This window comes from Carassius gibelio, chromosome B1 (assembly GCF_023724105.1).
Source record: "Carassius gibelio isolate Cgi1373 ecotype wild population from Czech Republic chromosome B1, carGib1.2-hapl.c, whole genome shotgun sequence".
Classification (NCBI taxonomy): Eukaryota; Metazoa; Chordata; class Actinopteri; order Cypriniformes; family Cyprinidae; genus Carassius; species Carassius gibelio.
In genome coordinates, this window is record NC_068396.1 from 14,197,883 (window position 1) to 14,225,098 (window position 27,216).

Consider the following 27,216-nt stretch of genomic DNA (forward strand, 5'->3'; position numbering starts at 1 on the left):
TTTTGCTTTCCTTACAGTACACCATTATATTGTTAGAATATAATTTTTTTCTGCTGTCCAGTCAACCCCAATGGACAGCATGTCACAAAAACTGTCCATAGACATTAATCTGTTAAAAACCCCAGAATATTCCTTTAAGATTTCTTTAGTTTGCTTGGTGATTTCTAACATAGATATACACTCACCTAAAGGATTATTAGGAAAAACATACTAATACTGTGTTTGACCCCCTTTCGCCTTCAGAACTGCACTGGCATTGATTCAACAAGGTGCGGAAAGCATTCTTTAGAAATGTTGGCCCATATTGATAGGATAGCATCTTGCAGTTGATGGAGATTTGTGGGATGCACATCCAGGGCACGAACCCCCCGTTCCACCACATCCCAAAGATGCTCTATTGGGTTGAGATCTGGTGACTGTGAGGGGCCATTTTAGTACAGTGAACTCCATTGTCATGTTCAAGAAACCCATTTGAAATGATTGAAGCTTTGTGACATGGTGCATTATCCTGCTGGAAGTAGCCATCAGAGGATGGGTACATGGTGGTCATAAAGGGATGGACATGGTCAGAAACAATGCTCAGGTAGGCCTTGGCATTTAAACGATGCCCAATTGGCACTAAGGGACCTAAAGTGTGCCAAGAAAACATCCGCCACACCATTACACCACCATCACCAGCCTGCACAGTGGTAACAAGGCATGATGCATCCATGTTCTCATTCTGTTTACGTCAAATTCTGATTCTACCATCTGAATGTCTCAACAGAAATTGAGACTCATCAGACCAAGCAACATTTTTCCAGTCTTCAACTGTCCAATTTTGGTGAGCTTGTGCAAATTGTAGCCTCTTTTTCCTATTTGTAGTGGAGATGAGTGGTACACGGTGAGGTCTTCTGCTGTTGTAGCCCATCCGCCTCAAGGTTGTGCGTGTTGTGGCTTCACAAATGCTTTGCTGCATACCTCGGTTGTAACGAGTGGTTAATTTAGTCAAATTTGCTCTGCTATCAGCTTGAATCAGTCGGCCCATTCTCCTGTGACCTCTAGCATCAACAAGGCATTTTCGCCCACAGGACTGCCGCATACTGGATGTTTTTCCCTTTTCACACCATTCTTTGTAAACCCTAGAAATGGTTGTGCGTGAAAGTCCCAGTAACTGAGGAGAATGTGAAAAACTCAGAGCGGTCCGTCTGGCACCAACAACCATGCCATGCTCAAAATTGCTTAAATCACCTTTCTTTCCCATTCTGACATTCAGTTTGGAGTTCAGGAGATTGTCTTGACCAGGACCACACCCTTAAATGCACTGAAGCAACTGCTATGTGATTGGTTGATTAGATAATTGCAGTAATGAGAAATTGAACAGGTGTTCCTAATAATCCTTTAGGTGAGTGTAAATAAAGTGTGAAATACAAATCTTGACTCTATCATGATGTAACTGACATAATGAAAATATACATTGTCTTTTGTAGTCTGTTCTCCTCAGTCATGTTGTAATTTATTTATTAGCTGTCTGATGCTTGCAAATTTTGTTTTAGTTTGCAAACTGTCTGATAAAGAGGAGGAAATATTGAAGCAGAAGTGGCAAAGCAAACTGGGTCCTCAATATGAAGTCATGGTGCGTCTCATCTGTATTCTCTCCTGTTTAGCTGACAGTTAATTTCCATGGCTGAAATTTTTGAGTGTGTGTCAGCATATGTTTATGTTCAGTATGTGTCTCTTTATATGCTTGTTTAAGATGTATGTGCATGTCCACTGTATATTTGTTTGAAATGCTTATACATTTATATTTACATTGTTTGTGTGTGTGTGCAGGTGGCACAGGTACAGAAGTTCTTTGAGAGCAGCGGTCTTGGTGTGAGTTTGGATACCAAGGAAGGTCATCACTATTTCTGCTTCATACTGCCAGAGGGTCCGATTGGACAGGCAGGAATCATACAGCCTGGAGATGAGCTGCTAGAGGTTCACTTTATATTATAATTGTGTTAACATAGTCATGTAGATTATCTCACATTACACATACAAACACTACTATAACATTTATTTACCTAAAAATGCTAATGTAAATTATGTTTTATCATAGTTTGACTATAATATATAGTCAAACATGCATTACACACAGATAATACTGTTGTTTATAGATTACACTGTTGTAATCCCTTATCATAAAGCCTGCGAACACATGCATGCATTAATAACTGAAAGCACTCATCTTTCTTTCTGCATTCTGTTTTCTATGCATGGCACTTTATTCAGTGCTGACTGCACATGAATATCAATCATGACAGCTGCTTAAAAATAGCCCTTCCTGTCAGTAGAAAAGCCCAGAGGATCATTTCAGCAGAAGAAGTGAAGGTGATATGTTTGTTCTGTCTGTAGGTGAACAGGTTCTCTCTGATTGGTGAGACACATAAGGAAGTTGTGAGCTTGCTGAGGGAACTTCCTCTGAATGTTTGTGTGGTTTGCAGTCGTCTCATCCTACCCACAGTCGGAGAGGAAGATGATGATGATGATGTACAACTCACGCTCAAAGAGCTACTAGCAGAATTTAATGAAAAGGTTTCCTGTGTCTGTGCATCATGATTTTTAAAGGAAAAGTTTAAATGTTTGTGCATTGCACCTCCCTTGTGAAGTTTTATTTAAATGTGAAAACATTTGTTGCAAATACCATGCATGAAAATATAAATAAGTATATTATTTGCATTAGAAATATTGTTTATTAAAACTATGCTAAATTAGACTTCTTTATGACAAATGGTATTAACTCACCTACACTAACTCACATGACCCTTTTTCTTTCGATTTAACACAAAGGGACAAAAATTATAAACATGTACTTATGAGCAATTATACAGTGAAGCTCCAAAAATAACAAAGGAATTTTTTTTTTGAAGTAGAATAAAAAGGTACTGACTGTGGAATGCCTTGGATGAGGATGAGAATAAGAGTGTTTGGTTACACTTTATTGGTGTCCTTGTTACAGTGTAATTATACATTTAAGTACCGAGTAATATTAATTAACTACATGTATTTACTATATGGTTAAGGTTAGGATTAGAGTTTGGCTTAGGGTTACTTGCATGCAATTATGCATAATTTATTATTACTATTATAGTAAGTACTGTAACGTGTAACTAAAGTGTTCAGAGAATTCCCAATTAACATTATAATAAAATTAAGTATACTAAATAGAAAATCAATTAAATTCAACAAATTAACGCTGCTATCCTTTTTCAAAATAATATTGACTTGTCCACTTTTTCTCTATAACAGAAGTCATTTGGGGGTCTCTTTGCACGCAGAGAGGATGAATGGAAGACAGAGGCTCCCGTGCTATCCCATCAGGCCATGTGGGAGAATGAGATTCAAGTCTATGAGCTGCAGAAAGGCGATTCAGGACTGGGATTCAGTATACTAGACTACCAGGTGTGTGTGTGTGTGTGTGTGTGTGTGTGTGTGTGTACCAATACTACAACAAGAAGGGAGCAGCAGAGTATGGACTCCACATCAGCTGGTTTAGGAAGTCCCAGTTGGTTTGAAATCCTTCTACAACATGGCAGCAGTGTCTCCTAATTTATTACTATTCTTCTCTTTCTCTCTTGCTCTGTCACTTTCTGAAACTCTCTCAGGACCCCATGAACCCAGGTCGTACTGTGATATTGATTCGCTCTCTTGTAGCAGGCGGCTTGGCAGAGAGAGATGGCCGCTTGTTGCCAGGCGATCGGTTGATGTTCGTGAACGGGACTGACTTGAGCCACGCGGGTCTGGCTCAGGCCGTTCATGTCCTGAAGAGCACTGCTTTGGGCACTGTACGAATTGGAGTCACTAAACCCTTACTGGTAAATTTCACCATTCACTTCACAATTATCACCATTCACCAGATAGACAGCAACAATTACATCTTTGACCATTGTTAGAGAAATCTACTATCCAAGATATTCTATGTCAATGAAGGTTCTTAGTCATCTAGGTCTTTAAGAATGTCAGGCAAGTTTAATTTAGAGAATTCCATGTGCACAACTTTGACAAGTAATTTGCAGTATGATATGCATATGCATCAATTATCAGTAACTAATGGCAGCTTTGATTACTCAAGTATATTAAATTATAGTTTCTTCAACTGCAAGGCATTTTAATGTCAGATGGGTTTTATTATTCTTATTATTTTAGTTTACCTTCATCATGTGTTGTTGGCATTTTTCAAATGCCTTTTATCCAGATTTTCATACAAATCCATCAATACAATGATTTATGTTATTTAATTTTTTTTTTTATCATTTTAGATATCTTTTTAAAACAATGATCACAATAAGTGAAATGCACTATGTGAAACAGTATAGTATAGAAATTCACGTATTCAAGTATTATTTAAATTATTTATTTTTTTACACAAAATATGTCTGTCCCTCATTTGTGGAGTCATGACCATCACAGCCTACAATTTCAGAATAATATATTTTATAATAAGAATAGTTTTATAAAAAAGTGAAATAATATATACCGTAATAGCAAGTTACATATTCTTACTTGATATCAAAATATTTTTATTAATTATTGTTTATGAGTTCATTTTACTACAGCAAAATATTTATATATTTATATAATTTATGTCTAAAATTATTTTTTTAATTTACATTTATTTACATTTACATTTATTTACATTTACATACATATATATATATATATATATATATATATACAAGCTTGATGGTATTCACAGCTTTAAACTGCTGGACATAAGCTGATTGGTTCATGTTGGGTACACAGCCATTTAGATGGCTGGTTATCATTCACTTGAGCAGCTCGCAGTGCGATTTCAGAGTTCCTCTAAAACCCTCCACCTTCCCCAGCTCCACCGTATAGATCTGCTAATGTTATTATGTATGCTATTTGTGCACCAGCAGTCTTAAATTCTGACAACGTATGTATCGGCGTATGTATTGGCAGTAGCAAGTTTATGTACTTGCTTTGCAGCAGCAGCAATAATCTACAAAGACAGCAATAAGCAGCAGCTATTCAGCAGCAGCATAGAAGATCTATTCCTCCAAGAACCAATACATTAACATTGTCATATTCATTACCATGCTAAAATCTTCGGAGAGTTGTCACCTCAACAAGACAATTGATTTAAGTAATCATTTCCATCATCACCTCCATCATAGCTGATATTTGGCAGATATAAATCTTGTTAATTTTTCAGGAAAATAAAAACAAAATAAAATAAAAAAACAAATTACAGAATTTTCATACAATGCATGTGTATGCACTGCTGGACATTGATAGCAGACAGTTAAAATAGTGTAAGTTAGTTTAGTTTGAAAAAATTCAAGATGTTCATAGCACACTATGCACTGAACATTTTCTTATTTGTTTAAAATGATATCTAATTGCGTTGTATATTCCAAGTTACTTTAATGTTTTTGACCTTATCTATGGGTGTTATTTTAGCATTTTATTATTGGAAATCCACTTTAGTCTGATGGTGGTCTTTGTTGTGAGCTGGGTCTCAGTAACTCAGAGCTCAGAGTCTCTGGTTACTTGAATCTTTCAATAATTGATGTCTCTTGAATTCTAACACCAGCCTCCTAAAACAAGTGGTGCATTTGTGGTTCTGTGTCCCACGACTCTGAAATTGGGTTTATTTAGTGCTGGGAACTTTCTTTCTTTTTATTTGCAAAAGTTAAGAGTCTGATGAGTGCATATGTTATTGTGTCCAGATAGGAGTGTAAGGAGTGGGACAAGATTTCTGAATAGGAGATTTAACACAGCTTTGTCATTGACAGGAGAATGACACTCAGGACACAGGAGCTGATGTAACAGGCAACTGTCACTCAGAACATAACAACCAGCACAGCACTTTGCAGGTACAGTAGGCTATATATTGTTATACCTGCTCTAATACTAATGTGATCTGTTTTGTAACAGTACTTTGGTGTTAACATCTGAGCTACATGAAGCAACTTCATTTCACTGACTCTTGACATCTGTTTTTCAAGCGATAGATAGTGATTCGATAGATTGATTGGTGGTTGCTTGTTTACAGCACAGTGTAAAGTTTAGGCTCACTGCTTCTAAATTAATTTTTGTGGATTCCTACAGCAGTTGATTTGTAAACAGTGGTTGTTTTGAGCTAGTTGCACTCAAGCAGTTAGTTGGCAAAAGAGAAAGTGTTTTTTGTTTTTTTTTCCACTGACCTAATTCAGTGTAGTCATTCTAGCTGTCAGGGTTTAAATGGTGAGGATATTTGTTGACAGGATTTGCGTGACATCATCTCTTATTCACATGAGGGTTTTTGGTTTACTCCAGAGCACAAGTGTGTAATGTATTAATTCGTTTGGATGGCTTGTTGAGAACACATTAAAACGTTATTGAAAGTATGGTTGTGTATTATTAACTTTTTTTGGCGCAGTGAACAAATTGTATTTAGCATTTCATTTATTTTGTAGAATAAAAAAAAAATCTGATTATTTATCTGCATGTTTCTTGCATATTGGTGACAAACACTGCAGACTATTCCACTTATGCGTCACCACATGGAAATCTGGAGGGGATAAAATGTAGATAAACTAAAATATCTTTAGAATATGTGTAATACTTAATACAATAAAATATCCAAATTCTTGGGAACATTCACAATAAGTTTCAGAAGGTAACACAATGCTTTTATGAGATTTGTTAATCTGGACTAATATTAATTTATATCTATACCAGGAGTGACGCCGAATAGTCAAGATTCGATGCTTCGATAGAAGGAGCATGATTTGACTACAAATCTCACAGTCGAATATTCACGGTGTGTTATGATCATGCCATTTTGGCTATATGGGGGTGCTCAAATGTTTTATTTCACATAACACTACTGGTTTTCTCATTTTCAAACATTTCAGCTAGCTTATATATATATTGTGTATATGTTATTTATCTCATATAAGATGCATTTGGTTAAGTTGCAATGGAGTAAAGCGCTTCATTGTAGTAATACACTGATTCCCAGCAAACACAAAACGTTCCCCTAACATTAGTTATTGGTTTCCGTTTTATCATTTTTTGGGGAACCAAATGCTTATGTTAGGGAAATGTTTTTTTTAGGTTATATTTTTTGCGACCATAAAATAACGTTCCCAGAATGTTGCTAGTTGGTTATTTTTAAAAGAACCTAAAAATAACTTAACTTATTCTCAGGTTATTTTATAACCCTATAAAACTATATTTTCAATGAAAACATCAAAGTTGTTAATGTGTTATGACCTGTACAGAGCCCTGAAATTCGTTTAATGCAACATTTATTAAAATACAGAAATTAGATTACCGGTAATCAAAACGCAATTTAAATTATTATATTAAGACAGGGTTAAACGTTGAGTGATAACCATACAGTCTATGGTGATAACATAAATCCAAAATTTGTTGATTTGTTTAATCTTCATTAAAATCTCCACGCGCTTCACCTCACCTTCAACAGAGAGTTGAGCACTCGCTAAATGAAAACAATTAACGGTAATTATTATTTTTTTTTTACTGAAAATTTTATTTTGTTTATACATTTTATACTTGCTCATTTATCTATCTCTGTATTGAATGATTACTTAAAATTTAATATATTTATGAGAGTAAATATAATCATCAAAAGAGAACATGATGTTAAGCGAGAGGTTTTTGTTTATGGATCAAAAGAAGGTCCCGCTGCACAAACTGTACACTTCAGTGGTAAAAATGAATGTACTGATATCCTACTTTAAGTCATGTATTTTTTTTATTCTTTTATATACAGTATATATCTATATATATATCTTATTTTATGAACCATACATTGTGTTGAAGTCATTTTTATTTGGTGCTGAAGAAATGTAAAATCTGGGTATCCCCAATCTTACATATTAATGTACAGATTTAATCTTACCTATGTTGGTTGATGTGCTCAGATTATTGCTTAAACAATAGATAGAAACAAGATGTGGTTTTTATAATACTGATTAAAGGGTTAGTTCACCCAAAAATTCTATCTTTAATGACTCCCCCTCATGTCGTTCCAAACCCATGAGACCTCCGTTCATCTTCAGAACACATTTTTAAGATATTTTAGATTTAGTCCGAGAGCTCTCAGTCCCTCCATTGAAACTGTGTGAACGGTATACTGTCCATGTCCAGAAAGGTAAGAAAAACATCATCAAAGTAGTCCATGTGACATCAGAGGGTCAGTTAGAATTTTTTTGAAGCATCGAAAATACATTTTGGTCCAAAAATAGCAAAAACTACGACTTTATTCAGCATTGTCTTCTCTTCCGTGTCTGTTGTGAGAGAGAGTTCAAAACAAAGCAGTCTGGATATCCGGTTCGCGAATGAATCATTCAGTTCACCAAATCGAACTGAATCGTTTTAAACGGTTCACATCTCTAATACGCATTAATCCACAAATGACTTAAGCTGTTAACTTTTTTAATGTGGCCGACACTCCCTCTGAGTTCAAATAAACCAATATCCTGGAGTAATTCATGTACTCAAACAGTACACTGACTGAACTGCTGTGAAGAGAGAACTGAAGATGAACACCGAGCCAAACCATATAACGAACAAAACATTGTCTCATTCACGAGTCAAGAACCGTTTCTGTCAGACGCATCCGATTCGAGAACCGAGGAGCTGATGATACTGCGCATGTGTGATTAAGCGTGAAGAAGACAGATACACAGAGCGCCTGAATTGAACTGGGCCCGGTTCCCCAAAACGTTCTTATCGCTAAGTAGTTCTTAACCTATTCCTTAACCTCTCTCTTAACCCTATGGCACGATTCCCGACACGTTCTTGTTGGTCTGGACCATTCGTAAGCTCTCTCTTAACGTTGTTTAAGCTCAAGATGCTACCTGTACAGCAGTCTTTAGAAATCAGCGCAGCGAAGTACAAGTCAAACTATGGTATGTTGACAATGTTGTGGCTCAACAATGATTTTATGTTATTTTTTAAGACTCCTAATAAATTATGTTCGCAATGGATAGAGGCCTATTTATGAAGTTGAGTTTATGTGGTATGAGAACTAATATGGTGGTAAATAGCCTAGGCTTTTTCTTATGTAATTAAAGTGAATTGGCAATCAATTTTTTGATAATTAAAATCTGGCAAACAATTTGGCTGTAAATGGCTAAGATCTATAAATGGGTAATCATGGTTGTGTCCAGTAAGGACCAACTATAGCAGCGATCCAACGTGTCCTTGTATTGAATCAAAGACGGAGCCGGACTCGGAGCCGTTTAGTCCATGTAAAAAAATGTATTCGGCAAAACTTAAGCCCTTTTGACATTTTTGCCTGACGTGGCTATATAAAAAAATAATCCGACCTGGTGGCAAGGTCCAGCAAAACTTCAAGTTCCCCTGACGAGAGGCTTGGTGCCCTTTTTTACGTTGCTTCCCCACCATATTTTGTATCTAACTCTCTCTCTCTCTCTCTGTTCATTGTAGATTGGTTGCTTTTTATTAAAAACATAAACCAATTACAATCAATACCGCATTGAACAGAAGTAACTGCAGCTGCTTGACAATCAATTCTGATTGTAAAGTACCTTACCATTAATATAAAAGTGTATTATATATTTTTTAAAAGTCGTTAAACCCATGTCAAGAAGCGGCACAAGTGGCACAAAGGGATAAGGAGGGTGGATGATTAGCGAGGGATACCCGGTTCGTCTAACCGTCACAACATATCGTGTGAACATATTACTGACCATTTGATAATTTAACTTATAGTCTAAATTCTACTGATAACTTAAACTATGTTAAAATTAATGTTACTGTAATAATTTGAGGAATGTTTCATTTGCATAGAACATTTTGTCTTTCTTAACACTGTATTGCACCTTCGCGTGAAGTGGAAAATCGATTCCTGAGCAATCGATGCCAACTAATTCAGCACCCTCACTCGGGACAGTGCCTTTGTAACGTCGGACGTAAGAGGCAGCGTGCTAAGAAGCTTCCTAAGGGACACTTTGGGGAACACACTAAGGAACATAAACAACTTTGGTAAGATATATCTTTCGAGGTCTTCTTAGCGCGCTAAGAGTGAGCGTTATCGGGGAACCGGGCCCTGATTCTTTTGTTGATTGATTCTGAACTGATTCTGTGCTAGTGTTATGAGAGCAGGTAAACCGAAGGCTTGAATCAAGGGCAATCATCGCAAATGACGCCATAACGTTGAGCGCAAAAGAACCGGTGAACCGTTTTCTTCAACCGGTTTATTGAATCGAACTGTCGGAAAGAACTACTGGTGATCCGAAAACCAATGCAACCGGTTCTTGACTCGGGAACGAGTCAGTCTGTTGTTCGTTATCTGGCTCGGCTCGGTGTTCATCTTCAGTTCTCTCTTCACAGCAGTTCAGTCAGTGTACTGTTTGAGTAAATGAATTACTCCGTGATATTGGTTTGTTTGAACTCAGAGGGAGTGTCGGCCACATTAAAAAAGTTAACAGCTTAAGTCATTTGTGGATTAATGCGTATTAGAGATGTGAACCATTTAAAACGATTCAGTTCGATTTGGTAAACTGAATGATTTGTTCGCGAACCGGATGTCCACACTGCTTTGTTTTGAACTCTCTGTCACAACAGACACGGAAGAGAAGACAATGCTGAATAAAGTCGTCGTTTTTGCTATTTTTGATGCTTCAAAAAATTCTAAACGACCCTCTGATGTCACATGTACTACTTTGATGTTTTTCTTACCTTTCTGGACATGGACAGTATACCGTACACACAGCTTCAATGGAGGGACTGAGAGCTCTCGGACTAAATCTAAAATATCTTAAACTGTGTTCCAAAGATAAACGGAGGTTTTACGGGTTTGAAACAACATGAGGGTAAATTATTAATTACATAATTTTGCTATCTGGGTGAACTAACCCTTTAAGCTGTTAATTTTTTTTTATGTGGCTGACACTCCCTCTGAGTTAAAACAAACCAATATCCCGGAGTAATTCATGTACTCAAACAGTACACTGACTGAACTGCTGTGAAGAGAGAACTGAAGAGCCGAGCCTATGGGATTAGAATCCCGCCAAATGTATTGCAGTCACAGATCGAAAAATAATAAGCATAAATAAAATATTTAAAAACACGTGTAAAATAATAACGCACAAAACCAAAAAACAAATGCAATTTTTTAAAAATAACAAACGGCGCAGTCATGGATTACACAAAACTGAAACATGAATTAAAAATTTTCCAAATCGCAAACAAAATCAGGTTTCCTGCTCATGTTATTTTTTTATCTGCTTGTGGTCTTTTCCCCTTTGCTCTTGTTTCCATGTTCTGCACTTGCGTTTCTAAAAGTTGCAGTTTGAGTTTCATGTAAATCAGGACAGGCTTCAGCGTCACCATTGGCCTGCAAGTTCTAGATTGACAGCTGCTCCTCTAACCAATCAGTTCAAGGGGGAGTTGATGTCACTCCAATGTGACTCATGGCTGCTGTGGCAGGTGTGTGAAGATGGATAACCAACATCAGCAGACAAATCCCGGATGATCTCAGGTAATTAGCCATAAATATTTTTTTAGTGGGTGACAGAAACATTCCCTTTGTGTATTATGATATTTTCTGCAAGTGCTATGTAGTCCGAGTAGGCCGATATCTAGACTGTTAACACATGTCTTGTTAGTTTGGTTTAGTTACCAATACTTAATATTTTAGGCAGTTGGGCTGCACGATAAGTCATACGCGATATAAAGCCGGTTGTGTAATCAGCGGTAAATCTACATCACCTGCGCGCTTTCACATGGAGCAGCATTAGCGTTCGACTTGAAGCAGCTGCACAGAATGATCACTGTATGACATCAAAGAACCGCGCGAGTGATCCGAATGCATTGGATCCGTGTACTCTCTTATCGCTTGCGCGGTATTTGATGTCATACAGTGATAATTTGCTTTACTGACAAGATGTGCATTAAATATCACACAAAGGGAATGTTTCTGTCACCCACTAACAAAATATTTAAGACTAATTTTCTGAGATTGTCTGGAATTTGCCTGCTGACGCTGCTTATCCATCTTCACAGAAGAGGCTGACATTGATTGTAAACAAAATCACTATCATGGGATTGGGACGGGAAAAAATGTTGGCGGGACCTGGAATCGTAATAACACTTTGATCGCCGACTTTCTACACAAATATAGCCTACCTTTTAAATAAATGAAGTATAAACTATAGGCTTATATTTTAATTTTGAACTCGCCCTGTGTCTTTATGCTCTCCTGTTTGCTTTAATGTGGCTGGTGAAGGACAGATCGTTAACGGATGGTCTATGTGGTAATAGTAGCCTACATCGGGCAGTACATCCAAAAGCCCACCTATCATTCATAGACCTCAAATATAGCGCTTCATCTAAAAGATGTATGTAGTAATAACTTTACATGGCCGCTCAATTTAATGTTAACCTACAGAAATGTATGCTATTGAAGTGTGTGTGTGGAAACTGAACAGCAGCATGCTCACAGCAGGACAGATGGAGGCACTGTGCTCTCACTTGCTCTTAAAATACTCTGTCATTTTTGGTCATACACATAAAAGTAATAAATCTTTCTAATCCGCATACGTTTATTTGTGTGCACTCAGAATAACAACGAAATGCTGTGCTTCTGTAAAATAATAAAAAAACAAAAACAAAATGCGGTTTCTGTCGTCTTGGTCATGTGAACTTGAGCGAGAAACTCTGTGTATTAAAAATAAATTTATAGAGAGTGCCACTCTCAGAGTGCAATGTCTACGCTCAAATGAAAAATAAAAAAATAAATAAAATAGAAAATGTGTGTTAGCATGGATGATTTACATTACGTCTGTGAAATGCACAATGTGCATTGTTTAAGATGGCTTTCAGTTCAGTAAAATAACAAAAAAAAAACTACAGTTTAAATTTTTTTTTAACTAAAGTGGGCATGCTGTGATATGTGCTGTAGTTTTTCACTGTAACTGACAGATTCCGGCTGAAAAAATACCTTCAACATGGGAGTGGGAGAGATCGTGAGTCATTCCGGGAAATGGGACTGGATTTTCCCCCAGATTTTTTGTGGGATTGGGACAGGACGGGACTAGTTATTTTTTTTTGCGGGAGTGGGACGAGAGAGATTTGAAAATCCACTCCCATGTCACCATCACCCTCTACTTCACACACCTGCCACAGCAGCCACGACTCACGAGTCACATTGGAGTGACGTCAACTCCCACTTGAACTGATTGGTTAGAGGAGCAGCTGTCAATCTAGAACTCGCGGGCCAATGGTGACGCTGAAGCCTGCCCTGATTTACATGAATCTCAAACTGCAACTTTTAGAAACACAAGCGCAGAACGTGGAAACGAGCAAAGGGGAAAAATCCAAAAGCACACAAAAAAAATTACATATGAGCAGGAAACCTGATTTTGTTTGAGATTTGGACAATTTTGAATTCATGTTTCAGTTTTGTGCAATATAATTTTAAATGCATTTACATTTTTATTATTTTTAGATCCATGACTGTGTTGTTTATTTTAAAAAAAACTGCACTTGTTTCGGTTTTGTGCATTATTAGTGCAATCTGTGACTGCAATACATTTGGCGGGATTCTAATCCCGTACGAGCCGAGCCAGATAACGAACATAAGATTGACTCGTTGATCTCTTCAGTGTGCAGTGTGAGCAGTACAAACAACAATGCAGAATATTAATAACTATGATTGGGACTGTATTATACATAACATTATAATGAGAACACTATTATATCAAAACACTTTGAATTTTAAGATTTTAGTTGGCGTGTTTCTGCAAATTGTTGCATGAAAAACGTGTCCACAATAGTTTGTTCAGAGCCGCATAGACACATTTTTGCATTTGGGGAATTTTGTGTAGATATGAGCCTATAAGTAGTAATATTAACTTCATGTTGTATAAATAATGAAGCATATTCTATATGAGATAAATGATGAGTTAAACTACTTTTCATCTTCAGTGCATGCAGCTCAAAGCAGAATTGCAAAACATTAATAACTACTCTTATATAGGCCAACATAATGTTATAACGAGAGCATTATTGTAACAAATCGCGGACGTTTAATGTTAACTATCATTTAATCAAAACATAAAACATTATTTTCCCCCGTTTGTATCTGCGAGGCATCCATTACGCATTTAATGTTAATGTCTTTATGACTGTTGAATGACTGACTCGACCCTTGGTAATGTATTTTGCCCTGCCCCCAAAACATACGATTCGACTATCGGTCGATTCGAATATAGGCAAGATTCGAAAATACAGATTCAATGAAAATCCTTAGTCAGGGACACCCCTAAAACAAACCTATATATTTTTTACATTTCTATTTGTATAAATACATTTTTAATGAATAAACATGAATTACAAATGAACAGTAGTATATTTATAGAACAACACTATCCTAGATTAATAAAGGCTGTAAAAAAAACCTGTTGTTAATTATTTCATGAAACCTACCTTAATTAATTAATGTTAATGGATGTAATCTTTTTGTATTTTGTTATCATATTCTGACCATTTATCTTCTACTAATGTACACTACCACTCAAAAGTAATTGTTATTTATATAAAAAATTTTTTTACTTTAGATAAAAAAATATATATATATTTTCAATCTGCAAGCATGCTTTAAAATCAAATCAAAATTGACAGAAAAGATGTTTATAATGTTACAGAATATTTCTATTTGAAACAAATAATGCTCCTTCTTTTCTTTAAAAATTCCTGGGGAAAAAAGTATCACAGTGTGACTATTGGTGCGGGGCCGAGAGCCTTGGGAACAGAGCGAGGCCGGTGAAGTGATTGGTGGAAGGGTAAAGGGCGTAGTCCGGAGGCCGCACACACTCCCCTGTCTGGTCCGGAGCATCATGCTCGTTGGCCGTGGTGCTTGCAGGGGATGGACGACCCGGCATCCTGGCCTGTCGGCCATGTGAACGGGTGTGGTTTTCGTCCGGATCCATGGTTTCGGCACCAGGGTAACAGTAAACAAAAACTTCATAATCACGGGAAGAAGGAGGCGGGAACTGGCGGACATTCAAATCAAAACTTTAATACCAAAATAAACACAAAACAGTGCGACAGCCCCTCGTCGACGACTGCCACGCACAAAAAAAAAAAAAAAACACAAAATAAAGCCCAGGCCTGATCCTCTCTCGTCTTTCACTGTCGTCGCTCCTCTTTTGTATCCTTCCGATCTCCTCCGTGGGACGCGAGACCGGCGAGTGGAGCAGGTGTCGCTCATTTCCCACTCAATCACTCCACCAGCCTTGCTCTGTTCCCACGGCTCTCGGCCCGGCCCCACTCATCACACACAGTTTCCTCAAAAATATTAAGCAGTACAACTGTTCAGCATTTATAATAATGAGAAATGTTTCCTGAGCATCAAATAAACATATTAGAATGATTTCTATCTAAGTATCATATGGCATTGAAGACTGGAGTTATGACTGCTTTTTGGAGCAGAGCACGCATAGTCAGCTCTCTGTCCTGCTGTTGCTGAGGCAGAGTGGCAATTGGGATCTCGGGGATCACATATGAATCATATGTTTAGCTCTGCTACTACTGACGTTTCTCCTCGAGGGAAGAAAGTCTTGTGTAATGTACAATCAAGTAGGTTTATAGGGTGACGTTTAAAGTGGGACAGATCTGTTCCCATTGTAGCATCAGCCCTAAGGCCAAACATTTTCCAATGCTGGAAACAGGTCTCAGGGGCTGTTTGCCTGGAGCATCCCTAGCCATATTCCAGCTCTTCATTCAGGAAACATTGTTTCTCAAACTCCTCCACTATATCTGGAGTCAGAGTGGCACTCCTGAGCCAAAAGGATTTTAAGCAGAAAGTGTCTCTGTGGACCATCATTCTCACTAGATAGTCTTTGCCTAAAAGGTCCTGATGCCTATGGCCCAGGAGTTCTGAGGGCACCTCAGTTTCCACCCCTGCTGTTTCAGTGAACAGTGGTCTCCATCAAGCACACCTCTCAGCATCCACACAGAAACGTAGCGGTTCTGGAAGACTCGCTACCTCCTAGGAGGTCAACAGATCAGCTAGATTGGCCTTCCACTGCTGGTCCTTCGCTTCAGGGCACCAAGCTAGCTGCTCTTGGTTCACCACAGGCCATTCTTTAGAGACTGGTTCCCTTAGTAGGTAACCTGGTGTGGTAACCCCTGCCAAATGCATCTCATATGGTCCTTACCTGAGCAGGCTCTGGTTGTGTTTATAAGTGATTATAAGTGAAGTGACATTCAGCCAAGTATGGTGACCCATACTCAGAATTTGTGCTCTGCATTTAACCCATCCGAAATGCACACACACAGAGCAGTGAACACACACACACACTGTGAGCACACACCCGGAGCAGTGGGCAGCCATTTTATGCTGCGGCGCCCGGGGAGCAGTTGGGGGTTCGATGCCTTGCTCAAGGGCACCTAAGTCGTGGTATTGAAGGTGGAGAGAGAGCTGTTCATGCACTCCCCCCACCCACAATTCCGTCCGGCCCGAGACTAGAACTCACAACCCTTCGAGTGGGAGTCCAACCCTCTAACCATTAGGCCACGACTTCCCCAGACACATCATCTGTCTAATGTGTCTGTCTAATGCTGCGTTTCCACCGAAATTACCCAGAACATTTGTACCAGAATTTTTTTTTCCAGGAACCCCCACCCCCAAGACCTATTGCTTTCTGTGTTTCCACTGCGGTGTAAAGTACCGGGAAGATTAGGCAAATAGACTGGTGATGTAGGTCTACGCGCATTTCTCAATACAAAGTAAGCTGATTTTGGACGTGTAGGACGGGTTCCGGGTCCCCTTGGTGGAAACACACACAGTCCCTAGTTCCCGGGTAAAATTCCTGCAGTGGAAATGCGGCATAAGTCTTTTTTAAGTAGATGATGTGTCTGAGGACCATCATTTTCAATAGGAGACGTTTGTGCTCTTAGTCTGTCAACCCTGCTACCCCCAGTGCTTAAGGTACTATGCAGGTCTATGGAAGGCTTGTTACCTCTAAGGAGGTCACCATAGCAGCTATTTTGTTGCCCTTGCTGGTCCTCTGCTTCAGGGGACAGAACTAGCTTCTCCAATTACACCAGAGTTCAGTCTCGACAGACTGATTCCCTTACTAGACTTTCTGGCAGCGTCGAAAATTCTGCCAAATGTCTCACAATGGGTCTTGCAGCCTGTAGACACTGATAACGGAACAGGAAGTAAACACTCTCTTGAGGAAGGAGGCCATCAAGGTGGTCCCTCCTCATGACAGAGTCCGGGTTCTACAGCCAGTACTTCATCGTTCCCAAGCAGGAAGTTCCTCAGGCTTGCTTTAGAGGGCAAAGCTTAGCAGTATCGGGTTATTTCGATTGGTCTGGCACTCTCACTATCACCCCACACTTTCACCAAGTGTGTGGATGCTGCTCTGGCTGCTTTGCAACTACAGCACCTCTGCATACTAAATAATAAAAATTATTGGTTGATATTTGCTCAGTCCGAGTGGTTGGGAGCTCGGTATCAAGAAAGTAATGTGTTCAAACTGAATCTGAAACTGAAAGTGGTGTGGGATTCGACCACAATGCAGGCATGTCTGTCTCCTGCTCGGATTGAGTCCATCCTCACAGCAGTCACTCACTGTCAAACAGTTCCAGTGATACCATTTGGCCTGTTGTACATGAGACCCTTGCAGTGGTGGCTCAGGACCAAATGGTTCTCCCCGTGGGGCAACCCACTTTACATGGTCAAGGTCATGCGGTGATGCTTATGTGCCTTAAACATGTGGAGGAAACCTTAATTCCTGTCACAAGGACCAGTGCTGTCCCTCACGGGATGGGGAGCGTTCATGAGTGACCACTCCACCCAGGGTCTAAAAGGAAGTCACTATCTCATGTGGCACATGAATAGCCTGGAGATGTTTGGTCGTGTTTCAAGCTCTGAAACAATTTCTTAGTAGCTCCGTACTAGCCTTGCCAGCCAAGCTTCGCGGACCTGATAGGGTGTGCCATCTCTGGCTGTGTCTGGTTGATATGAGGGACGTTGACAAAGTTTGGTTCATTAATGCCCTTGTGTCCCAGACCAGTCTCTTCAGTGATGTGGTCGAGAGCCTGGCCCAGCAGATTTCAGCTGCACAGAAGCAGACTGAGGCACACAGCCTGCCCTGGCAGCCAGCTAGTGCCTCCACCCATCCGCCAGCCACAGCTGCTATTTGGAGGTTGGTGATGGGGGATGGTGATGGCACCTCTCCCTCCCCCAGAGGAGGGCCGGGTGGAGAATCTGGAAAATCTTGACAAGGGAGCGGGGTCCCAGGAGGGCACGGAGAGTTGCAGATGACCCAACACCGGACCTCACTCATCTTCCTCTTTCGCCAGATGGCAGCAGCAGGTGGTTTGAAAGCTTCAATAAAGCCAATGCTCCTGTCTTGCATGTGGAGATCACAGTCCTACTGGTGAAGGATGTGATAGAGCCGGTCCCTCCAGCTGATATGAGGATGGGGTTTTTCAGTCCTTATTTAATTGTACTCAAGAAAGGCAGTGGGTAAAGAACAGTCTTAGGCCTGTGTGTCTTGAACCGAGCCCTTCACCGGTTACCGTTCAAGCTGTTGACACAGAAATGCATCGTCAGGAGCATCTGTCCCAGGCGATCAACCTGAAAGATGCATACTTTCATGTGTCAATCCTTCCGCGACCATGTCTGAGGTTTGCAATTGCTGGACGAGCATACCAGTTCAAAATCCTGCCCTTTGAGTTGTCCCTGTCTCCCAATGTCTTCACGAAAGTCACAGAAGGGGCTATTGTTCCCCTCTGAGAGCAGGGTGTTCACGTCCTCGATTTTCTTGACAATTGGCTTATACTACCACAGTATTGAGATCAGTTGTGGGGACACGATCTGGTGCTTTGGCATCCCAGCCTGTTGGGTCTTTGGGTCCACTGGGAAAAGAGCAAACTCTCCCCGATGCAGAGGATCTCTTTTCTTGGTATGGAGTTGGATTCGGTCAAACAGACAGCATGCCTGGAACGTGGGCAGTTGGTGCTGACCTGCTTAAATTAGTTCAAGGGCAGGACTGCAGTCCCACTGAAACAGATCTATGGCAGCTGCAATGGCACTTACACTGGTAGGGCTTTTGCATATGAGACCGTTTCAACACTGGCTTCATGGCCGAGTCCCAAGGTGGGCGTGGCAGCACAGTTACACTGGCCTGGCGCCAAACCTTCACCCCGAAGTCTGAAGTCACTTCATTCCATTCACATTCCGGGCCTGCTCAACCATACAGCCGAATGAGCTGTCTTGAGATACACCCCAGGGAGAGTAGAGACTCCATCCCCAGATGATCAAGCTGATTTGTAGACATTTCGGAGCTGCTCAGGTAGACCTGTTTGCCTCTCCAGAAATCTCGCACTGCCAGTTGTTCTACTCCCTGACTGACGGAACATTTGGCACGACAAAGCAAGTATGCCTTTCCCCCAGTGAGCCTTCTCTCACAGACACTGTGCAAAGTCACTGAGGACGAGGAGCAAGACCTGCTTGTGGCACTGTATTGGCCCACTCTGACCTGGTTCCCTGAACTAACGCTCCTGGTGACAGACCCTCCCTGGCAGATTCCTCTGAGGAAGGATCTACTAACTCAGAGACGGAGCCCTTTGTGGCACCCAGATCCAGACCTCATGTCTGGTCCCTGGACAGGGTGCTGAGGTTCTTAGTGACCTACCCCATGAGGTAGTTGACTCTTTCACTTCTGCAAGAGCACCATCTGTGAGACACGCTTATGCTTACAGATTCTTTGAGTGGTGTTTTTCTCTTTGAGAAGACCCGCAGAGATTCCTGATCAGGGTTGTGCTTTCCTTTTTGCAGCAGGTCTTGAGCAAAGGCTCTCTCCCTCAACCCTTAAAGTCTATGTCGTTGCAATTGTTGCTAACCATGACCCCGTGGAAAGGAAGTCAGAAGGGAAGCATGACCTGGTCAACAGGTTCCTTAGGGGGGAAAGAAGATTAAATCCTCCCCAAGACCTGTCTCTAATGCTTAAAACACTACAGCAGGGCCCATTTGAGCCTTTGCAGTCAGTCCAGCTAATGTTTCTTTCGTTGAAAACTCTGCTCCTGCTTGCACTGGCCTCAATCAAGAGGGTAGGGGACCTGCACGCATTTCACGATTTGTGCCTAGAGTTTGGGCAAGCTAATTTCCAGGTAATCCTGAGGCCCCGGCCCGGCTATGTGCCCAAGGTTCCTACTACTCCCTTCAGGGAGGAAGCAGACCCAGCCCTAGCTTTGCTCTGTCCCGTCCAGGCCTTAAGATGCTACGTAGAACGGACACCAAGCTTTAGGACCTCAGACCAACTCTTTGTCTGTTATGGAGGCCTGCAGAAGGGGAAGGCCATCTCTAAGCAGAGGATGGCCCACTGGATTGTGGATGCCATCGCCCTGGCTTATCAGGCACAGGGTGTGCCCTCCCCTCTCAGGTTGCGAGCTCATTCAACTATAAGTGTTGCATCCTCCTGGGCGCTGGATTGCTGACAGATATTTGCTGACAGATATTTGTAGAGCTGCCTGATGGGCAACCCCCTACATGTTCGCTAGATTCCATAGCCTTAGTGTGGGGCCAGTATCTTCCTGTGTTCTCACCACAAATCGGTATAGACACTGAAAGGCGCAGTTAGTGTTGGTTTGCTAAAACTACTCCAGAGTATCAATACGGTAGACCCTGTCGAGCTCCTACATCCCCTTGGCAGCCAGACATGGCAAAACATTTGGTGTCAGGCCTTCACTTAATGAATCCTGGGTTCCATATCTGAGACCTAAGTGGATCCCATATGTGTAAACTCCATGGTATAGCCTCAGAGCCCGTTGTTTCCCTAGCAGACTTCTGCCATTTTCAAGAAGGTTACAATCACCTCCAATTTTCCATATGCACCTAAACGGATGTTCAAATGTGTATTTGTTTCCGAAACCTCCTTCAGAAAGGATGGGGCTTCTGCAGTGTCCTGTTCCAAGTGGAATGGATCAATTTTCCAAGTGTCATCCAATCTCACTGAGTGGGTAGTGCTATGACAATGATGAATGGTTTTTTTATTGGGAGTCCTGGCATTTACCAAAAATGGACACTGGTGGCTCACACAGGGCACTGGAAGGGGCACCATCAATGTCACTTTGGTAGGGAATCCCAATTCGTTGGTCATCAGCGTGCTGTTGAGAGTGACTGACTGAAAGGGAACATCTTTGTTATGTATATAACGCTTGTTTCCTGAAGGAGGGAATGGAGACGTCATGTCCCATCACCACCGCTGCTGCACCACCGCTGCTGCACCACCGCTGAGCGGCTGGGTCACCTTCTCAGTGAAAACCTGGTATGCATTGCACCTGCTGCCATTTTTTAAGCTCATGCTGTGATCAGATGCAACTGGATGCAATAAATGCATGCTAGTATGCATTGGCTCATAAGTTACACTAGAAGTAGATTGGTCTCTCGAAGTGAGATCACAATTCTTCAGTCACCAACGTAACATTTCCGTTCCCCTTCTTTAGGGAAGAACCTTCCCTGGTCCCCCGAGGAAACGAGATGGTGCATCGCTTTGCCATGCTTCATGCATCCCTTTGAGCAACTTGCTTCAATTATCAGAAGCTAAAGCTGCTTGTTTCGGATGCACTTTTAAGCTCCCTGGTCTCTGCGTCAACCTACCCATGACGTTTCACCATTCTGATATCACATGTGATTCAGAGCGTGGTCATGCAGACACATTACCAAAACATTCTTGACACTGTGTCTTCTTCCCCCAGGGAACAAGGGTTACATATGTAACCTAGAGAGTTTTTTTTTCCTGTATTTGATCAAGTAATTGCAGCCCTAGTGAGCATAAGAGACTTATATTTCCATGAAATGCATTATTACTTTCATTTGGCCTTTGGCAAGAGGTTATTTTGGACCCTAACTATGTTCTGCATTTGATACATTGGGGTCAGGATTCTGAAGAAGTTAGTGAACATTAGAAAACTGTATTTCTTGTCTTGATAGCAAGGACTGTCGCTAACATCTTCTGTTGACAACTTTAAAAAGTCCAAGAGATTGCTCATCAGAGGATTATTCTTGTTGCTATGAATGTCATTCAGTCACACATTCACTGGCACCGACTCGCCTGGGATCTCTCTCTCGAGAACTGGATGCCTGTGTACTAAATAAACACTTTCAGCACTGGAAATGAAGCATTGCTGCAGGACAGATGTTTAAAAGGGCTCTTAGCAGCTCAAGAGATTATTTTTGCTTTCCATTTACTGCATATGCAAAGAAAATAGGCCGTTTCACTGAGTAAAGATGCCTGATGCTTTCTCTGTTTATGTTCTAGACAAATTCCCACTCTCAGAACAGGAAGATGGAGGCTGATACTAAACATGTCTCCATCCCTTCAAGTGGCTATGAGAGAACCATAACTATAGTCAGGGGAAACTCCAGTCTGGGTATGTTAACCCTGTTCATTACACTCTTCCTATCTGTCTTCTTATACATCCTCAGTATGTTTCACAGAGAGGTGAATTCTGTGAGAGACCTGTAACGTGTTTGTATGTGTGTGTATAGATGTTGTACACATGCAATATTTTACATATGGATGTAAGTTTTGTATTAGTACATGATATGTTTTACATAACTTTTTTTGCTAACTAGCATGTATTTTAGGTTGTATGTATGTTTTTTTAAGAGTTGTGATTTATTAGAATATATGATTTTCTTTGATGTTTTCTTCTATTCAGTCTATACTGTACATGATGCATTGCAGTGCTCAACAATTTTTTATAAGGCTACTAGTTCTGATTTGAACTTGCCCTGCACAGTATTTCCAGTATTTCTTTCCAGTATTAAGTTATTTGAGTTATTTCTTTCAAATAATATATTGTAAAAATAAAAATGAATGCCTTTCTTTTGAACTTTCTATTTAGCAATGAATTCTGACAGATATGTAGCATGATTTACACTAAATAAATAAATACATACATAAAGCAGCATTTTACTTCCCGACATTGATAATATTTAGAAATATTTATTGAGGATCAAATCTGCATATTAGCATGATTTCTGAGGGATTATGTGACACTGAAGACTGGAATAATGAGTGCTGAAAATTCAGCTGTACCATCACAGGAATAAATTACTTTTTAAAATATATTCAAATAGAAAAGAGTTTTAAATTTTAATAGTATTTCACAGTAATGCAGATTTACTGTTTTTAACCAAAATAGCTGCATTATAGTGAGCGAGAGACTTTTCAAAAACATTAAACAATCTTACTGAAATAACAGTAGTATATTTTTGTATTCATCTCAAAAAATAATTTTTGTATTTCCATAAAACAAGTTCAGTTATTAATCTGATTACATTTTTAATAATTTAATTAATGATTATATTTTTAAGCAATAATAGCTGGTACTTTTACAACAATAACATTACAACTCCATTAAAACCTATAAATTCATAAACACACTTAAATGATGGCATATTTGTTCAAAATCTTTACCCCATTCTTACTGATGTGACTTTTTTTATTTTTATTTTTATAAATCACTTACAATTTTGACAGCTTTATTTATATCAGCTAAATGAATTTACACTGTGGATGTATTTCAGCATAATTTGCAGGAATAATAATGAATACATTACAGAATACATGACCCCTTAGGGCTAGTGACATTCCTGTTAAATGTCCTGAAGATCTCACAAATCATAATTGTTAAGCCCTGCAGTGTATCTATGCAACTACACTATCTCATTGGCAATATCATGTTTCAGTGAAGAATATAAAAGTCATGGTTTCCATTTAAACTTGATCTTTCTATTTTTCTTTCTTTTTGATGAAGCATTTATTCCAATGAATAGTCATCAGTTTGACACAAAGCTCTGCATGAGTATTATTTAATTCAGCATCCCATTTCATCTAGATTTTTTATTAACTTTACAGTAAGTTATTTATGAGTAGGGTATTTATGTTGGATGTTGGAATAGAGATTATAAATTGTGATGTGTGGTGTGTCTTTTGTTCTGGTGTTCTCTTGTGTCATCTCTGTCCTGTGCTGTGCTTTACATGGTCAAATGTGCACTTCTGTAACTAGCGCACTATGATTGTACTGTAATTTGACTGTTCAGACAAGAAACCTGATAAATGGATGTTCAAATTGAAAATAAAAACTTCAAAATCCATGAATCTCAAATTCTTTACGACCATAGTGTTGTCTCGATGATTGGTGTGTGTTTCCTTGCCTGTTAGCTCTCATGTGTGTTAATATTGCACGTGTTTTCTCATTGCATGGACTCCTGATTATTCATAAATCAGCTGCATATTATATTTAATATAGGCTTGCATGGTGCATGCTTCAAATTGAGAGCAATTTAGACAGATTTGTATGAACAAAAAATAGTACAAAGCCAACCAGTCACTTTACACCCACAATGAAGTCAGCTGCACTGTTTGAAGCTCATTAGCTCAATTTAATACTCGTAAAATGAATTGTTGAAAGCACACGCTGTGATTTTAATACAACATGAGTCAAAGCCAACACTTATATGCCATAAAGGTGAGTGAGGGGTATTAAGACCCTCTCAAATGGACTGACTCTACATGGCACACTAACACTTTCATTGTTACTTAGAAATAATCTTACATTTGCTTTGAATAAGAGAGTTTGAATTGATAAGACAGACAGTTAAGGGGTTTGCTGGCTATGAAAATGACAATTAGCAAATGATGATATTCCATTTGTAGTTTTAAAGAAATATCTGATGTGGTTAAACTTCCATTGTCGAGTTGGTCACACCCGCACTTTAACGCACACTTGTGTTGGTTATGAGGATCTTGTTTTAAATAAAATAAAAATGACTAAATGTGTATATATATATATATCCTTAAAATATTCACTGTTGGGAGAGCCTGGGGCTAGTTGTCACTCTTTTTACTGCAGTGAAGATTTGTTGGTTTAGGTTTATTTCTGTACAGGCACATACCTTATAGTCTTGGCTACAACAATACCAATAGTTTTAGCAATAATAGTTTTAACAATACCACTGTTATTATGGAAGCAAAAAATAAGAATTATAATAAGATTCAGTTTATTTAACTCATACTGGCATTTTCACACGATAGGGGTGGTTTGTGAAAAAATAGCCTTATTATAGTTTTTTCAGCACACATTAAAACAATTAATAAACATAAAAGAAAATATCAAATATAAAATGAAAAATACATAGGACAAATGTGACAAGAAATAAGCACATACCTCAAGTGACTATGTAAATGACACGCGCGCATGTGTGTGTGTGTGTGTAGGAATGACAGTGAGTGCCTTAAGGGATGGTTCAGGCATGATAATCCGCTCTGTGGTTCATGGCGGGTCGATCAGTAAAGACGCAAGACTGGCAATGGGGGATGGAATTGTTGCCATCAATGGAGAATCCACCACCAACCTGACCAATGCACAAGCCAGAGCGATGCTACGCAGACATTCACTGATCTGGCCTGATCTCAGGTGCAGGTTTTATCTAAATGGGAACCTACTGTATCTCTGACTTGTAGTTTTAATAAACATTTAATGCAAATGAATGCAAATGAAAAATTATCATACTATATCAAACAAGTGGTGTTATTTTTAATTTCACAAAATAAGTTTGTTAGAATTGTATATGAACAAACAAGCAAACAAATTAATTAATTCATTCTGAAAGTTTGGGGTTGGTAAGATTTTTTTAAATGTTTTTTAAAGGTTTTAAAGGTAAGATTATCACGCTTACCAGGGTGCATTTACTGTATTTGATCAAGAATACAGCAAAAACAGCACTATTGTGAAATATCATTACAAAAGTTTATTTTGATTAACGTAATTTACTTTTGTTGATGGCAAAGCTGAATTTTCAGCTGATTTTCAGCAGCCGTTAAGTCTAGACTGCAGTTTCACATGATCCTTCAGAAAACTGATTATTTGGTGCTAAAGAAACATTTCTTCTTATTAGTATTATCAGTGTTGAAATCTTTTTTTAAATATAATTTTTTTGGCATTAGTGCATTTTATCAAGATAGGACAGTATATATATATATATATATATATATATATATATATATATATATATATATATATATATATATATATATATATATATATATGTGTGTGTGTGTGTGTGTGTGTGTGTGTGTGTGTGTGTATATATATATATATATATATATATATATATATATATATATATATATATATATATAAACAGGAAACAAAGTGAGAGAGAGAGGAAAAGGTCTGCGAGTTGGGATTCGATTCGAACTCGGCTCACCCAGAGCACAAGCCCAAGATTCTGTCAGCTTCAACAACAACATGTGCTTCTTAATAGTTGAAATTGTGATACTTTTTTCTGGACTTATGATTAATAGAAAGTTCAAAACTACATTTATTTAAAATGTAATTCTTGTGACATTGTAAATACTGCCACTTTTGATCAATTGAATTAATCACTAATGTTTTGCTGACCCCAAACTTTTGGTTGTTAGTTTAAATATTAAATATTTTTTACATATTTTACTTTAATCTTTAGAGATTTTGTCTGTTAAAAGTAATTTCCTTTTTTTTTTTAATTGAAGAACAGTTTATGTTCTAGCCGGCAGCACATTTCATTGGTTGTTGAAATTGGATTCTTCTTTAAAACAACTTCAATCAAACCCATTTTGCTTGTTTTTGTATCAGTGTGACTTATGTGCCTGCTGCCTTCCTGGACATGCACAGATCCAGCTATGCCCAATCGAAAGAAGAAATAGAATTACACAGAACAGCTACTGTCCAACCCAAGCACTCACAAAAGCTACCTTTTAAACCCCTGTAAGGAGACAGAGAATCTTTTTGTCTGTTTGTTTTCTTGTTTCTGATGGTGTTCTAATGCTTGTTTGCTTTGTATTAGAGAATGCATTTCTGAACAACACAGTACAGTGGATGGTAAAGGAGTGAACGGAAAGACCCAAACTGAAGAAGAGAACGAAGGAATAAATAACCACACTCAAATTAACCAAAGAGAAAGCAGTGAAAGACTGGAAAGAGACAAAAAGGTGAAGAATGAAATACCGGTCTTGCAGAGAGAGAACGGACAAAAACGAGGGAGAGAAAAAGACAGACGAAAAAATGAAGAAGAGGCACATGGGAAGAATGATAGTTCATGGAGTCAGCCTAGAAGGTATCCCATAAACAAAACATTAGCAAAACATCAACACATTCACTTGTAGTATGTTATTGTGTAAT

At 39.1% G+C, this 27,216-nt stretch overlaps 1 protein-coding gene across 1 annotated transcript in view; it reads left to right on the forward strand.

Annotated features, from left to right (window-relative positions):
• LOC127948493 (multiple PDZ domain protein-like) overlaps nucleotides 1-27,216 on the forward strand; it is a 50,880-nt gene that overhangs the window by 11,718 nt on the left and 11,946 nt on the right. Inside the window, exons 13-22 of the mRNA XM_052544954.1 lie at nucleotides 1,536-1,615; nucleotides 1,813-1,959; nucleotides 2,377-2,556; nucleotides 3,271-3,423; nucleotides 3,627-3,836; nucleotides 5,781-5,861; nucleotides 22,305-22,416; nucleotides 25,272-25,470; nucleotides 26,671-26,802; nucleotides 26,882-27,151. Of these exons, the coding sequence (XP_052400914.1) occupies nucleotides 1,536-1,615; nucleotides 1,813-1,959; nucleotides 2,377-2,556; nucleotides 3,271-3,423; nucleotides 3,627-3,836; nucleotides 5,781-5,861; nucleotides 22,305-22,416; nucleotides 25,272-25,470; nucleotides 26,671-26,802; nucleotides 26,882-27,151 (1,564 nt within the window). The remainder of the gene's footprint in view (nucleotides 1-1,535; nucleotides 1,616-1,812; nucleotides 1,960-2,376; nucleotides 2,557-3,270; nucleotides 3,424-3,626; nucleotides 3,837-5,780; nucleotides 5,862-22,304; nucleotides 22,417-25,271; nucleotides 25,471-26,670; nucleotides 26,803-26,881; nucleotides 27,152-27,216) is intronic.